The sequence below is a fragment of the Saimiri boliviensis genome, chromosome 13, assembly GCF_048565385.1.
Source record: "Saimiri boliviensis isolate mSaiBol1 chromosome 13, mSaiBol1.pri, whole genome shotgun sequence".
NCBI classification, from domain to species: Eukaryota; Metazoa; Chordata; class Mammalia; order Primates; family Cebidae; genus Saimiri; species Saimiri boliviensis.
Genome location: NC_133461.1, coordinates 60,493,532 through 60,510,823, shown reverse-complemented (window position 1 = coordinate 60,510,823; position 17,292 = coordinate 60,493,532). Strand labels below are relative to the sequence as shown.

The following is a 17,292-nucleotide window of genomic DNA, read 5'->3' as shown; positions in this document are numbered from 1 at the left end:
TCCTGGGCAACGTGGTGAAACCCCATCTCTACTAAAAATACAAAAAAAAAAAAAAAAAGTAATCGATTGTTTGGAATTATAAGATAAATGCCATTCAATTATAGCCTGTAACAGAAAGGAAATAAAATGCATTTGAGTTTAACATAACCAGACGCTGCTTTTTCTTCTGGGGATTGAAGTTCCCAGATGCTTGGAGAGGTTGCTCCTCCACCAGGAGGCGAGTGTCACAGCGCCCGTGTCTGCCTGCAGGTGAGCGAGATGGAAGTGAACGGGCAGTTCGAGTCCGTGTGCGAGTCCGTGTTCAGCGAGCTGGAGTCGCAGGCCGTGGAGGCGCTGGACCTACCCATGCCGGGCTGCTTCCGCATGCGGAGCCACAGCTACGTGCGGGCCATCGAGAAGGGCTGCTCCCAGGACGACGAGTGCGTGTCCCTGCGGTCCTCTTCGCCGCCGCGCACCACCACCACCGTCAGGACCATCCAGAGCAGCACGGGTGAGTGTGCGGGCCCGCAGCCAGCCTGGCCTCTGTGCTGGCTACGGCACGACTGTCCCCAAAGACTGTGCCTTTGCTGTCATCACGCATAGTTGCCAGGAACAGGATACCACCCATGTCCTACAAACCAGAGGTTTTCCTTCCCTACCTGCCTCTATCCCCATCTCTGGAAACTCTCCCATACCCACTTCTCATCTCCATCTCGGCATCCGCAGGGCAAACTGCAACTACAGCACCATGAGGCAGCGACAGCACAGCCCAGCAGGGAGGGACTTCCAAGACCCCCACACAGGTCCTGGGAGCTGATCCCCGCCAGCTCCTCCCAGCTCCTCCTCGCAGTAATTAGGCTCGGCCTTTTAGGGCTGAGACCCTAAATAAACCAGACACCCTGCTTGTGGCCATCACAGAATTAAAATGACTGTTTTATTCCAAGAGACCCAGAAAGTGACTATCCCAAAAGACCTGAAATATCACTGTGAGAAAATAAGAAGGAAGAAATGGATGACCCAGGAATACTGATCGCACATTTTATGAGTTTATTTTAACAGAAAGCAGATTTATTTCACTATTTTAAAACTTCTATCTATACTGTATAAATAGCACCTCCTCTTCCCTCTAAACTGTATTTCAGTGTGTGTGGGTAAACTGCATTTTTGTCAGTAGATTTTAGGCACAGAGACACAGAAAAGCTTAATGAGTTTCCATGACACTGGAACCTGCATAATAATATAGCCGTGGGCTATGTATGACAATGTGTGCATATGTAATATATATATAACATTTCGGTTCCAAAAAGAAAATCCCACTGTCTTACTAGACTTAACTTTATGATTGAACTTAGCATAACTACAATATAGCGTATTCTACACGAAGATCATCAAACTTAGAGTCGAGATAAATAATGATGAATAAATTAGAAAGAAAAGCCTGTGTCGGAATATTGTTATCACTCTATTTTAGTGCTAGGTGCATCCAATGTTAGTAATTACCATTCAGTCCAAAACTTTTGAAGGCTTAAGAGTTAAAAGGTCCTCAAATCCAAGTTAAAATCCTTGTAACTAGATGTGTAGAATTGAGGTGACAATTTTATTTAAAAAAAAAAAAAAAAAAAAAACAATTAAACAAGAGGTGTTCATTCTTGACCACAGCAGACTGAGATGTCAGTATTAGGAAAAGAAATGCTTCCAGACCTTGCAATGGCCAAGCAGCTCAGCAGGGACCCAGCAGCTCAGACCCTAGCTGGCTACCTCCAGACCAGAGATAGTGGATGTCTGTTACGTTCTTACGCACTAGGAAATTCTCTAACAACAGCCAGACATTAATAAATTAAATGAGAGTTATTTATGAAGAGAAAAAATATTTATTGAAAAATCAACCATGAGCACGTTTGTGTGTGTGTGTGCATTCACGCAGTGTGATGTGGAATGTCTACCCTGTGCCTGTAGCGTATCATTGTGTCTTTTGGTGTGTCCCGTTTCTCCACCCACCCACCACCACCCCATACACAACCCGTTCCCAGTGTCTGGTCCATTATTCTCTATGATGAACTCATTGCCTGCCAGCTGAAATCGCTCCTTAAATACATAAAATGCAGATCCTGGCCCAGAAGTCACAAGGAGTGCTGTCAGGAAAACGGGAAGGAAAGGGCTGCTGGCTCACTCCTTCCCCCTCAGGAGATGGTGTTGTGGATAAAAGAGTGAGAGACCTGGAATGGCTTTTCTCTGCTCGCCTGTGAGATTTGCGTGTTTTTGTCGTTTTACTTAACAATCCCTGCATCAGCACCTGTCCCGTGCTCCTTGCCCCAAACACACTCAGGTCTGCCCTCCTAAGACCCCTCTCACATACTCCAGAGGCTCCCAGAGCTCAAGCAATAGAGTTGCCAAATAAAATCCAGGTTGTCCAGTTAAATTTTAATTTCAGGTAAAGAGTGAATAATTCTGCCGGATAGGTATATCCCAAATATTGCATGAGAAATACTTATACTGTGGAACTATTTGTCGTGTTTGTAGTATTTGCCAAAATACTATCAGGGCAGGAGATGAATGGGCCCTGGAAAGACGTCTTACGTAGTTCCATTTAGAACCCAAATTGAATCTAAAGGGCTTTAGCCAGAGACGCTATGTGGGAAAACACCCAAAATGGGGAGAAGTGAATCAAAGCTGCACAGAGGTGATTCCTGGGCTCTCTGAATCTTATCCTAAGTACGGAGCCACCTCCACCTGCAGCTCTCTTGGGGAAGGCTCCAGGCTTCGCTGCCGCTGCAAGGATTTAAGAGCAGAAAGATATGACTTACCTCTGGGGGGAGGTGGTGCATAAAATGCCGAGTGTTTGCACAGGGCAGCTGGTACTTCACCCAGAATCATTAAATTAACGTGATGCATCATCTTCACAGGCGTGGAAAAATAAACAGTTTAAGTACTAAAGCATTATCGTAGATTCTAAGTAAGCATATAGGATATTTTTCCAGTATTACCTTTCACAGTTTCTCTATGACATGGATTTGTTCTTTAAAAATTCATTATTGTATGATATAATAAGGGTCTCTGTCCTTCATTCTGCCCCTCCTACTACTCCTGTGTGCTATTTCTCTCTCTCTCTCTCTTTCACACACACATATTTCCTTCTTTTCTCACATGATCTCAGTATTGTCATATTAATTTTCTTCCACTAGTTTCCTTTTTATACTGAATCAAATATAATTTCCTGTAGAAAAATGCAGAAAATTGACTTTCTTACGTGACCTACTAATTTTTGAAAGAATGCACTCATCTGTGAAACCTGGGAAATGACTTTACTCTAACTGTATTGATTTCCGCACATGCGCGGGTCGGATACACATCTCCGTTTAGCAGGACTTGACGTAGATTTCTCTGTTTGCCTCTCTTCCTTTGCTCGTTATTCTCAGATACTCACAACAGATTCCATTTTTCCTAAACTTACCCTTTGTCCTGAAAAAAATCCTCATTTTTGTCAACTGCCCTTAATTGGTAGAATTTCTCTCCTCAACAATCCACATTCTGAATCTTGGACATTTGGGTCAGCCCATGTTAATTGCTCAAATTTTCAGCAAAATATGCTACTAAATCTTTCTCTTCCAGCCTTGTTCTTTATTCATGTTAGTAAAATGAAATCACAGACAAGAGTCTGATGCCACATGAGAGAATTATGAAGATGGGCTCAGCTCTAGGGGGCCGCAGGGATCCTTTAGCTATTGGTAGGTGATCAAGGATGAATGGAGACATCTCAGCAAATCAGGACAAATTAGGGATAGAGTTACAGTGACTTAAAGTTATGTTTCCTTGCATTTATGGACTTCTCGGTTTATCTAACTATGATAGAATCTTAGGGTCTTTCCGCCTATAATCTACTTCAGGCACCCAGATTTCTCCCCATCCAATAGACTCAACAAGTTTTAATATAAACCACAGTGCCTGGGACTACAGGTAATATTAGAGGAGAAAATATGAGTGCAATGTTACAGTAGAAATATTAGGATAGGAAAGTAGAATGAAAAAAGTCAATCAGTTAATCTCATGACTAAAAAACAAGAACCCTTGCCTCAATCATCTAAATATTTTAGGTAAAAGTAGAAGTTGATGCTGGAAATACACCCAGACCTCCACTTCAGAGTACTGGATTAAACCTGCCTCTGAAGGAATACGCCAATGCAATTGTATGTGTTTGAGGTTACGTTTTTGTTTTACTTCCTGTGCTGAATATTTCCTAGGACCTATCAAAAGGCATTATCACATTGTATCTAGGCAGACTTGTACCTGGTGGTACCAGTAGTCTGAATAGGCAGAAACACTGTCTAATAATCATGCATGGATGCACACCCGGCCAAATACAGGAACACGCTTGTAAACATACAGAAGAAAAACCTTCAAAAAGGACACAAAATAAATCATTTGCAGTGGTTTCCTACCAAGTAGTAGGTGGGGAGAGGCGGATGGTAGAGAGTTAGGGAGATATTAAAAATAAGCATTTATGACTTTTTATGATTTTAATGTCAAATATAACATTTGAATAGAAATAATACTCCTTGATAGAAGTAGGCAAACTATGATGTTGTATATTCTCCTGGGGTGGGAGGGTTCTGTTTGTTTGCTCTTGTTTTTTTTTTGAGACAGACTCTCCCTGTGTCACCCAGGCTGGAGGGCAGTGGTATGGTTATGACTTCCTGCAGCCTCCAACTCCTGGTCTGCGATCCTCCACCTCAGCCTCCCGAGTCGCTGGGAATACAGGTGAACACCACCATACCTGGCTAATTTTCTTTCATTTTTTGAGATGGGGTCTCGCTTTGTCACCCAGGCTGGGGGGCAGTGGTGTAATCATGGCTCACTGCAACCTTCACCCCACCCCACCCCTGGGCTCAAGCGATCCTCCCATCTCAGTCTCCTGAGTAGCTGGTACTACAGGCACATGCCACCACATCCCGATAATTTGTTGTATTTTCGATAGAGATGAGGTTTCACTATGCTGACCAGGATGGTCTCAAACTCCTGAGCTCAAGTGATCCACCTGCCTCAGCTTCCCAAAGTGCTGAGATTATAGGCATGAGCCACCACACTCAACATACTCTCTGGTTTTCACAAATATTCTTCACTTTGAAATTCCAAAGAAGCTTTATGTAGCAATAATACAATTTATAAAAAGAGTAAATAGATTCATTTGCCACACTGTTACTCTTAAGTTTGGCCTGTGTGCTATATTATTTTCTTTTTTATTTAATTTTGAGACAGAGTCTTGCTGTGTTGCCCAAGCTGCACTTCAGTGGTGTGATTATGGCTCACTGCAGCCTTAACTCCCAGGCCCAAGTGATCCTCTCACCTCAACCTCAAGAGTAGCTGGGACCACAGGCACATTCCACCATGCCTGGCTAATTTTTTATAAAAATTTTGTAAAGACGAAGACTTGTTATGTTGCTCAGGCTGGGCTCAAACTCCTGAAATCAAGCGATCCCCCCACCTCAGCCTCCTGAAGTGCTGGGATTACAGGTGTGAGCCACTGTTCCCAATCAATACTCTAATTTTCTTATTAGAGGAATTTCTTAAACAGTGATGGAGCTGAACTGCCCCCGTCTCCTTCACATAGTTCAGGAAGGGGAGTAAGGACCGAGGGTACAGTGGCCCCCATGGGAAAGCAGAGAGTCAACAGAGTTTACCCTCTTGGATATGGCTTGGGACCACAGTTACAGAAGTATTTACAGTTTGATTTTTGTAACAGGAGAAATCATGTTTCCCCTTAAATTGAGACATGTTCTTCCGTCTTTCTACCCTACACCATACCCCATTCCTGGCAGCTCTGAAATGATTGCTCAAGCCTTGCTTAATATATCAAAAGCAAGCTGGGCACAGTGGCTTACACCTGTAAACCCAACATTTTGGGAGGCCAACGTGGGCCAATCACGAGGTCAAGAGATCGAGACCATCCTGGCCAACATGGTAAAACCTCACCTCTACTAAAAAGACAAAAATCAGCTGGGCATGGTGGCGCACACCTGTAGTCCCAGCTATTTGGGAGGCTGAGGCAGGAGAATCGCTTGAACCCAGGAGGCAGAGGTTGCAGTAAACTGAGATCGCACCACTGTACTGTAGCCTGGCAACAGAGTGAGACTTGGTTCAAAAAAACAAAAAATAGCAAAAGCAGCTAACATTTTTTTTGTTTGTTTGTTTTTGTTTTTGTTTTTGTTTTGAGATGGAGTTTCGCTCTTGTTACCCAGGCTGGAGTGCAATGGCGCGATCTCGGCTCACCGCAACCTCCGCCTCCTGGGTTCAGGCAATTCTCCCGCCTCAGCCTCCTGAGTAGCTGGGATTACAGGCACGCACCACCATGCCCAGCTAATTTTTTGTATTTTTAGTAGAGACGGGGTTTCACCATGTTGACCAGGATGGTCTCGATCTCTTGACCTCGTGATCCACCCTCCTCGGCCTGCCAAAGTGTTGGGATTACAGGCGTGAGCCACCGCGCCTGGCCAACAGCTAACCTTTTGATCATCTGAAGTCAGAACATTCAGCAGGTTCTCCTGCAGGTTTGGGTCTTCATTCTGAGTCAGTCGTCCTGCCCAGAAGACCACACCTAACCCATCTTCATGCACCCTACACTCCAATCCCAACACCCTGCTCCCCTCTCTTCCCACACACAAACCCTAAACCCTAAGCAGAATGACATTAAGATAATAATTTGTATTTGCAGTACACACAGCAGGCATTCAAAAACAGAAGAAGAAAGGAGAAGCTGCAGAAAAATCTCTAAGTATTCTACAAACTGTACAAGCCACAGATGATTGAATGATCAAGGTGACTTTCCTAGAGAAATGGCATTGTTATTAAAACAAATTGAGGCATCAAATATTAGCAGCAAAAGAAACTTCTACACCATCCAGTCTAGTGGTCTGCAAACTACAGCCTATGGACCAAGTCCAACCTGCTGCCTGTTTTTGTAAGCTAAGTGTCATCAGACATAACTCACACCCATTTGTTTACCTGCTATCTGTAAACAGAAGTTTCAGCAGAGTTGAATAGTTACCTCTTTCATTTTTTGAGATGGAGTCTCACAGTCTCCAGACTGGAGTGCAGTGGTGCAATCTCAGCTCACTGCAACACCTCCACCTCCCAGGTTCAAGCAATTCTCCTGCCTCGGCTTCCCAAGCAGCTGGGACTATGGGCACATGCCACCATGCCTGGCTAATTTTTGTATTTTTCGTAAAACAGGGTTTCACCATGTTGGCCAGGATGGTCTCATGATCCACCCACCTTGACCTCCCAAAGTGCTAGGATTACAGGCATGAGCCACCACACCTTGGCAATAGTTTCCTCTTTGAAAATCAGAGTTGAATAGTTCCTACAGAGTAGTCTCTAAAGGAATGTTTTAGCCCATAAAGCCAAATATATTTATTATCTGGCCCTTTACAGAAAAAGTCTGCTGCACCGATCTAATTCATTGAACCCATTCAAAGGTAAGGAAATGAAGACCCAAAGTGGTGAACCTCGAGCTGGAGGCAAAGTCAGAATAAGAAACCCAGGTGTCTCAGTAAACAGCCCTGTGTTCCTTTGGTTCCCAGCTCTACAAATTAATTATTGCTTGAGTATGAAGTTAATCTGAACTTCAGTTTCTTCATGTATAAAATGAGATTACAGTGCTGCTCCTCTTCCCAGCATTAATGACCATTTTTGGAGAATTCTTAGAGTTCAGAGAAAGCTCACTTCTTTCTGCCAAGCACCAAGTTAATTAATAAATCCTTGTTATAAAGCAGGGAGGCAAAGGTTCAGAAGTCGGAGGGACAGATATCGATCAGAAGCTTTCTGAACAAAGCACCTTTCTTTTTGATTCAAGATAAAATCAAATAATAAATATTCAGATTCTGCTCGGACTGGTTCCTCGTTCCTCTGCTAATGAGTTTTCCTTCTTTGAATCTCTCCAAGTGGAACTGGAGACATCACATACTTCCACCCTTGCAGGCTCAGACAAAGAAAAAGAGCAAGATTTATGGCACAACCTACTCCTCTTGTGAGGCAACTTATCCTTGTCCGCTTTTACACTGAAGGAAACTGACAGTGATGATTTTCAGAAGACTTTTGGTTATAACTTTTTCTTTCTTCTTTGGGGCACTCGAGGTAGGATTCCTCTATAATATTAAGAAGTCATAAAAATGCAAAAGTCCTATCAGACACAGAGCAAGATTTAAAATCTGAAGAATACTGTCTGCCTCCGTCTCCTGAGGTTGTTTTAAAGTACATAAATCACCTCTTGGGAACGGAGTGCCAACCTTGAGGGACCATGCCTTACAGACAGCCAACAAGCAACTCTACGTTGGCACACAGGTGGGGTTATTGTATAGCGAACAGTGAAGGGGCTTCCAGGGTTTTCTGACACACTGGCCTTTAAGGTTGTGGTAAGGTTCACCTGAGATCATTCATAAGAAAGCATTCTGCAAATTACAAATTAGAATGCTTCTACTTTGGCTTTGATTTTAAATCTCTCAATCTGGCTTAGTTTAATAATAATGATAATAGCTAACTTTTAAGCACTTACTATTTGACAAGCATACAAACCAGCTGCATGGATTATCTAAGGTAATCTTAATGAATGCTCTATGACTTGTATGCGATATTATCATTTTAATCAAACAGAGAAAAAACAGTAAGATTTAGAGGGTTTGTACAACTTGACTAGGCCCTGCAGCTAATAAGTGAAATTCTCTCTGTAATCATCAATAAATGCCTTGGAAAGTATGGTATAATCTAAAATAATTTAATGCAAATCCATTTCTGGAATAAGAGGCCTAGGAGCTTTTTTCTTTCATTATTTCCTCTCATAAATATGGATTTAGCTCCTGCCATATTTGAAACCTGTATTTTCTATAACAATTTCTGAAAAATTCTCTTTTTTAAAGAAACATTTATTCACATATTATTGACATGGCCTCTCATGTTGTTTTGTCTGTGAAATACCTGTTTAAAGAAAAAGATGTTAAAAAAAAAAGACTGAAATTAAATTTTTTTAAAAGCCCATAGAAAGAAAATACTCTCCAGGTTTAAAATTTCCTGAAACACTTAGGCGTTTTGACATTATGTGGATTTGGAAGATCAAATATCCAATCCCCTGATTTAGTCATGGTATTGCCAGACAGCACTAAAAGGAAAAAACAATTTTTGCCAACTCCTGTGTAAATTAAGCAGGTGGCAAATTCTGTTTTGAGGCTGATGAAGTGGTCAGGAGTCTGTGCCCTTGGGTTTAGTAAAGAAATCCTGCAGTAACGTAATTCTGATATGAGCAGTCTCCTGATTGAACTGTAGAGCAAAGACGTGAGCAGTAACAACCCAGTTACAAAGGTCAATCAGAAACAGACTAGAACAACAGGCTCCTTCAATGTGCATCTTTATCATTCACTTTTTTCTTTGTGATACCTCCACAGACACCTTTTTTTTTTTTTTTTTTCTTGAGGCAGGGTCTCACTCTGTTTCCCAGGCTGGAATATGGTGGTGTAATCCCAGCTCATGGCAGCCTCAACATCCTGGCCCAAACAATCCAGCAATCTTCCCAACTCAGCACCCAGGGTAGCTGGGATTACACCACATCCAGCTAATTTTGTTTTTTGTTTTGTTTTGTTTTGTTTCATGGGTTTTGTTGTTGTTGCTATTTTGTTTTGTTTTGTTTTGTTTTGTTTTTTGTAGAGACAAGGTATGTTGCCCAGGCTGATCTCAAACTCCTCGGCTCAAGTAATACTCCTGCCTCGGCCTCCCAAAGTGCTAAGATTACAGGTATAAGCCACCGTGCCCGGCCCATAAGCACTTTTACGGTGGAAGAAACCGCCATTTATAAAAGCCTCCATAATCCAGAGTTGTCTGATCCAGTTCGTATTAAACTCTAACAAATATAGCAAAGTAATAGCAATTGGAAACCACCCATGTAATTAATACTGGCAGTTGGACCGTGCTGCAAAGCCACTTTAAGAGTAACATTATTCAGCTCCAGATGGTAAATCCAAGACCTGAAATTTTGTATTTCTGTCTATACCTCCTGCCATTGACTTTCTGTCACGTTTTCAGGGAAAACGTTTCCTGCTGCCAAGTGTCCTTGATTAAAACTAGAGATGACCACAATGAATAGTACCATGATTTTACAATATTGGCATTTGAAACAGTCTTACATTTATTTGAATGACAAATCAATGATCGTGTAACTATCAACATTTTGAAAGCTTTCTTTGCCATCTGCTGGTATTCTACTGACATGCAGTTTCCACCAACATACAAGAGAATGTTTCTTCTTTTTTTGTTTTACCTTTTTCTTCCAATTATCGATATGACTGAAAATACTAATTCTAATTCTGTAACTTCTAATTAAGCTTACAGAAGAAAACAACTAGTCTAAGTTATTTGAAAACTATGACAAACTGTCAAAATTTAATTAGCTTTTATCCCTAGAATATTTTATGGTTTCAAAGGGGTACATAATATTATTAAACTTAACATTGCTTACCCAGTTTCATGCTGTAGAGATGTATGTCTCACAAGAAGTTTCAGATCTAATCAAGACAGAAGTTCATCCGGAATTTCTGGCTAGAACTGCCATACTGACTCTTCAACGCCAACCTTAAATTCCTTTTTCACCTAACATTCTTATTCCATTACATATTTGCCCCATAATGAAATTTTAAAATTTATGAAAATCAGTGCATCCATCTTGTCCACTACATTGCTTCTGAAAACATTTCTCTTTTCTAAAATATTGATTGTGGCCACAGAATCACAATGAGACTTTGATGTTTGCTTTTATCATTTTCAAGAAATTTCCTTCAATCATCTTTTATTTTATGTTGTTGATTAGAAATAATTACAGATAATTAGGAAATTACAAAGATAGTACAGAGAGGTCCCTGTACCCCCACTCAGTTTCCCCAACAATTACATCTTGACAATATCGAAACCAGGACACTGACATTGTTACAATGTGTATGAATACTCCATACTTTTATCACCTGTAGATTTCTGTATCCACCTCTGTAATCAAGATGTAGAACCATTCCATCACCACGAAGATCTCCTAGTATCCACATTTGCCACCTGAATGAAGTATGGAAACCTTACCTCCCTTCAAGTCTCTTTGCCCCTCCCATTTAAAATTGTCTTAACTATTTCCTATATATACATGAAGAGCCACATTGGACAATGTTATACTTTTTGCTTCAAATGTCAAATATAATTTAGAAACTTTTAGAGAAGGAAAGTCTATTGGATCTGCCCATATTTTTCCCCAAATTACCGTATTTGAGAAATTTTCAGCCATTATTTCTCTGGCTACTTTTTCATCCCCCTCCTTCTGAGATTCCAGTGACTCAACTGGCCACAACTCCCTCAATAAGGGTTTTGAAAAGCAGGGCGGTTTCCTTAGAAGAGGATAGGTGGGCAGGCACTGTTTCATCTCCATCACATAACATCATCTACCTGTTGAATAAAAAAGTTATTTCTTCCACGCGTTCCAGAAATGGCCCCACCAAACATGACCCAACTGTCACATGGACAGCCACAATGGGAGACCAGCCAGTCACACTACACAGTGCCTCTTACTGGTATCAGCATTCTTTACCATTCTGCAATGTATGGGCTAAATTTATTAGTTTTTTTTTTTTTTTCTTAAAAAAAAACCTATCATAGGACAAAAGCAAAACAAAAACTCAACAATCTTGATTTTTTTTAAAGAAGACTAAGAATCCTCAAACATAGTAGTATCCATTGTTCTTCAAATATCTAAGATGATTTAGGCAGCAATCAGAGTTGAACTTGACTAGAATATAACTTGTCTTTAAAAATAATACTGATAGGCTGGGTATGGTGGTTCATGCCTGTAATTTCAGCACTTTGGGAGGCTGAGGCGGGTGGATCACCTGAGGTCAGGAGTTCGAGACCAGCCTGGCCAACATGGTGAAACCCCATTTTCTACTAAAAATACAAAAATTAGCCAGGCATGGTGGTGGACATCTGTAATCCTAGCTACTTAGGAGGCTGAGACAGGAGAATCTCTTCAACCCGGGAGGCAGAAGTTATAGTGAGCCAAGATTGTGCCATTGCACCCCAGCCTGGGCAACAAGAATGAAACTCTAACTCAAAAATAATAAAAAGAATAATATCAGAACTTCTCTACTTATATTGCTTATGGAATTGCCTTGTGTTTGTCAATTCTAGCTGGCAGCTACATTAATGTCTTTTCTGGTTTTATTAGTAGTGCATGTATTGTATCCCTTTAAATGAAAAGAATAAATCCAGGTTAAACTGCCACAAATTAAAGCAACTTTCCTTAAAAAAAAAAAAAATTAGTGACCTGAAACATGAAGAACTGTTCTCATTCTCAGAAAAAGAGAATGAGAAAGTCACAATCCGAAAACCCTTAACGCTTTCTAAATTACTTAAGTCAACAGAATGCAAGCACTAGACTTTGACATGCAGCAGTCTTGAAGTTTCTACCACCCTAATATAAGATCTCAGTTACTACCTTGTGACCCTACAAGGAGTTAAAGACTTATTTAAAGGCTTTAACTTTAACCAGTCACTTTGTCACTTTGCAGTGGTTCAGCAGTTAGCCATCTAAATACAAAATCTGTAGTTCTTGTACATAGAATTTGCCCCATGAATATCTGTTGAGAGGTGAGAACGTAAGATTTCCTCGGGAAATTTGCTGCTCCAATGAACCCTATAGCTTTCTGGGGTGACTCTGATGTCTCCAAAGGAGCAGAAAATTCTTGACTGTTTTCTCAAGCACCTGAAAATAAACCACTTCATTTCTGAGAGAGTGGGGTGGTCACGTGTTACTCACAAAGCAGTTTGAGGAACAAAGTTTCAATCATTTCTTCCTTGGAAGAAAAGAATCTCTAGAAATGGGTGATAGCAAGAATCCAGGAGACTGGTAAGTGCTAACTTCTGCAGAGAAAGCCTTCTGTTTCATTCTCAGGCCGTTCATCCACTGTGTTCTTTCTCTGTACTTTTCCGTCCAAAGCCCCGTGGAGGTGAAATGCCTACCCACCCTTCTTTCCTTTTCCCTCTCTTATCTGCAAATAACTAGGTGGTGCTAATAGAACCTCAGTACTAACCTGAGCTCAAATTTTTGCCTATAAACATCTAACTAAAGATGCTGATCACATTTCTAGAGTGAATATAAACCTATGAGAAAATCTATAGAGGATTTGCATCCACATATTTATTTTCTTTCTATTTGTTTTCTAGCTTTCTTTTGAAATGTATCATAATTCCAGAAGGCTCACAAGATAGTAGAAAGCTGCTGGGATGGAGATCTCTTCTCTGTTTTGAATATCCACCAAAAAAAAAAAAAAAAGCAAACTTCCACTCTTTGTACCGATCCAAGCCATAAGAAACAACCCAAGCTACATATGAAAATCTCTAAAAAAAATTTTTAATTTTTTTTAGAGGCATTATCACACTATATTGCTCAGGCTGGTCTTGAACTCCTGGCCTCAAGCAATCTGTCCACCTCAGCCTCCCAAAGTGCTCGGATTATAGGCATGAGCCACTGTACCCAGCCCAAAAATGTTTAGAAAGAGTAATCAGTAATATGGGAAGGGGGACAACTTTGGTATTATATAAAACTAGAAATTCACAGGACATGGAAGCAGTATCCAAAATGGTGTGTTTGTGTACATACACACATAACTCAGCATGTGTCAAGAATTTTTGCTCAGGGAAAAAAAACACTAGAAGGAAATACACCGGAATGTTAAAGTGGTTGTCTTTGATATTGAAACCAAAATGGTTTTGTTTTTCTCTTTATACCGTAGTTTTCAAATGTTCTGAGGTGTACATGTTTCACTTTTATAATAAAAGAAAAGAAACATTTTGAGGCAGGGTCTCACTCTGTTTCCCAGGCTGGAGTGCGGTGGTGCAATCACAGCTCACTGCAGCCTCAACCTCCTGGATTGGGGCAATCCTCCCACCTCAGCCACTTGAGTAGGTAGGACCACAGTCACAAGCTGCTGTGCTCAGATAATTTTTTAAATTTTTTCTAGAGACAAGGTCTCACTATATTTTCCAGGCTAGTCTCAAGTGATCCTCCCACCTTAGCCTCCCAAAATGCTGGGATTACAGGAATGAGCCACCGTATCCAGCCAAGAAACTATTTTTAAGGAGGAAATAGCTAATATTTCATTGGCTTGGTCTTATTGGAAGCAATATACATCTCATGTCAGCATATCCTTCAGGTTGCACCTTTTTTATATCTTGATTAAATGAAATCTTTTGGATACAGTGATTATTGTGTTGGATCATTGGAGATGACCTCCAGAAAGGTGCTGCTATGCTATTGTTCTTATTTAGCTGAGTATACAACGTCTCCTTCTAGTAAGAAATTATTTTTCAACATTAAAACTAAATTTTTTAAAAATGTGCTTTTCCTTGCCTTCCTTGACCCTCAGACTGGTGGCAAGCGAGGTTTTGTAGATTTTTGCAGGGTTTTTTTCCCTCCCCGTCAGATGTCAGAAGCAGTTAATTTGCAAACCACAGCTGCAGGTGGTTTTTGAAGCGAAGGGACTTTAGGACAAAGGAATAAAGCTACATAAAACCAGCTCATGGTGTTTTTAAAAACATAAATCCATGCCTTTGTAGTCTTTACTCTAACAAAAGCTCAGCTCTCAGGGGCGTGTGTTCAGTTGTACCTGTGTTCCAGCCAGAAAAACTCCCCAAGCAATTATGGTAAGAAAAAAGGTTTCTGTCACAGCCACATTCTAATATAATAGTGTCAACCATCTGTGTTTTCAGAAAGGGAAAGCGCTTTTGAAAATAGAAAAAATGAAGTGCTGGGTGGAATTGTGAAAAGTCACGGCAAATCATCATCATCGTTATCCATTCAGAGAGAAAGTGATATTGATAAACCCACACTGAAAGAGGATTAAGCAACCTTGCATCCTGAGCTGTGTCAAAGCAATGAAACAAAGGATAATGCTTTCTCGGACACCTGTACACCTCAGTGCAGCACTGTGCAGGCTCTAGTGGAAATGGTGCTACTGAGTTAGCTGGTGACATTTGTTGCAGTCTGTGCCTTTCCCTTCTCAAACCTCTTCCTTGACTTTTCCTTTGCCTTCCCTTTTTCTTACTCTTTTCCAGAGAGAACTCAAAGGCATTTGTCCATTTCTCACCCGTTCTAATAGCTCTGGGGGAAACTTTAGGAAAAGTAAAAATAGCCATGCTCACCAGTTCTCTCTTTCTGGCCTATGTTCTTCTGGAACTCTCTGTTTGAGGGAATGTAGCAGGAATGAGATCCCAGAAATAAGCAGTTGAGTTTCCTTCATTCATATGGTTATACTACCTTGGACAAGACTACCAAAGGCTGGTATTTCCCAATCCGTATTTTGTAGGACAAGTTACTTCAAAGCATTGTAAAGCCTTCATCTAAAAGAAAGAGAAACTACATCTGCAGTGTTGCCTGTGGGATTTTAAAACATGACTGGGCGCAATGGTTCTCACCTGTAATCCCAGTACTTCGGGAGACAGAAGCAGGAGAATCACCTTGAGGTCAGGAGTTCGAGACCAGCTTGACCAGCACAGTGAAACCCTGTCTCGACTAAAAAATACAAAAATTAACCAGGCGTGGTGGTGCATGCCTGTAATCCCAGCTACTCAGAGAGGCTGAAGCAGGAGAATCTCTTGCAGTGAGCCAAGATCGCGCCACTATACTCCAGCCTGAGTGACAGAGCGAGACTCCGTCTCAAAAAAAACAACCCGCATAATCAGTTAATTTTTTTAAACCTGTTAGTGTGCCGTGACAGTCAAGCTGATTGTGTACACCAGGAGGCTTTCAACCCAAGGTGATGAGCAAACTGAAGCTTAATTTCAGCCTAGTGCTTAGGTTTCATCATGAACATTAATAGGAACTGTACAGGTTATCCAGAGCCTCCCCCTGGGAGTGCATCTCCATCCTTCTGGGGTTGCATCGTCATCCCTTCTGGGATTGTATTTCCACCCCTTCTGGGGCTGTACATCAGTCCACTCATGCATGACTATGGCTGTGTTTGAGAAACAATGGACTATTCAAACCTGCATGTAGTTTGTAGCGATTCTTTCCAAAAATGACTCTTCTGGATTTCAGCTGCATAGTGGAAAAACCCTAAGCTGTCTTAGAAAATCATGCATTGTTTTGCTTTGCTTCCATGGAAAGTCTTCATAGGATTATATGACTGAACAGGACACCCATATCTGTCTCCCCTGAAATTAACCTCGAATCAGAACTGCTTTAAAAAAAAAAAAAAAAAGATTAAGAAACTTGTGGCACTTGGATAAAGTTCTTTCTTAAGAAATTGTTTCTGTGGATAAAGTTCTTTCTTAAGAAATTGTTTCTGATATTAGCACCACACCCCCAGAAGCTTGTCAACAGAATTGGTTGATCAAGCTGGCTTCCTAGGGCACATCCTCTGCCTATGCTGTGAGGAAATGTGGGTGTTTCAGAATAAGGCGGAATCCTGATAGTGTCCCCACTTGGCTGCTCATCCTCAAAACCTTTTATTTTTGGATTTCCCATATGTTCAAATGTGGGTACTCTCCACAGCAGTCCCGCCGTGGACACCCACTGAACATCTGCAGTGCACCAAGCTCTCCTGGGTGCTCTGTGTCACAACGAGTGTGTCTTTCTATCACACAAGTGTCACACTTTATATCAGAGGAAGGACCAGCAAATACTTATGATTACTGAAGGTACAATCAAGTGGAAGACTTAAAGCAAATTCTGAGTACTCAAAATAGAAGTATGAGCAGAAGCATAATTCATCAGCGTCCTGCTTATTGCTTCTGCCTCCACTGCGCATGCTTCTGTCTTATACCATATGCCGTAATTTTTATCCAAAACGGCAATTTGCACATGCTCATACTTCTAACTACTAACAAGCCACTGTAACATTTACTCATTTCCCCTTTTAGACTGAAGCCTACCCCAGATGCACAAATCTTTCCAATTACTGCAAAAACTTCAGTTGTCTGAGTGATGTGTCCACAGGCCTTCAATGCTATCCATCTTGGATTGACCTTGTCCTCATTTTTATCATTCCTAATCTGCTCAGTTGTAGGGTCAATATCTCTTTTGTAGGTTACGGCACCAACTGCATGTTCTGGAAAAAGGCAACGGGGAGTCCAATCAGTTGCAGCTGTGCAAAGTCTAGCTCAGCTGATCCAGCTGTGAACAGCAGCAAAGAAGCAGTGAGACAAAGAAACGGTAGAATGGTCTCGAGTCAACATGAGCCCACGTTGTACCTGTTGGTGGTTCAGGGTCTATTCTGTGTGTATATAGATCTCCCAATATCCTGC

The 17,292-nt window shown here is 41.2% G+C and overlaps 1 protein-coding gene and 1 pseudogene across 20 annotated transcripts in view; both read left to right on the top strand.

The window, feature by feature from the left end:
• DLGAP1 (DLG associated protein 1) overlaps positions 1-17,292 on the top strand; it is a 966,546-nt gene that overhangs the window by 736,502 nt on the left and 212,752 nt on the right. For all 20 annotated transcript variants that reach the window (XM_074383719.1, XM_074383721.1, XM_039463610.2 and 17 more), the window contains one exon: positions 250-490. In XM_074383719.1, coding sequence (XP_074239820.1) covers positions 250-490 — 241 coding nt within the window. The remainder of the gene's footprint in view (positions 1-249; positions 491-17,292) is intronic.
• LOC141580822 (distal membrane-arm assembly complex protein 1 pseudogene) overlaps positions 498-17,292 on the top strand; it is a 33,504-nt pseudogene continuing 16,709 nt past the window's right edge.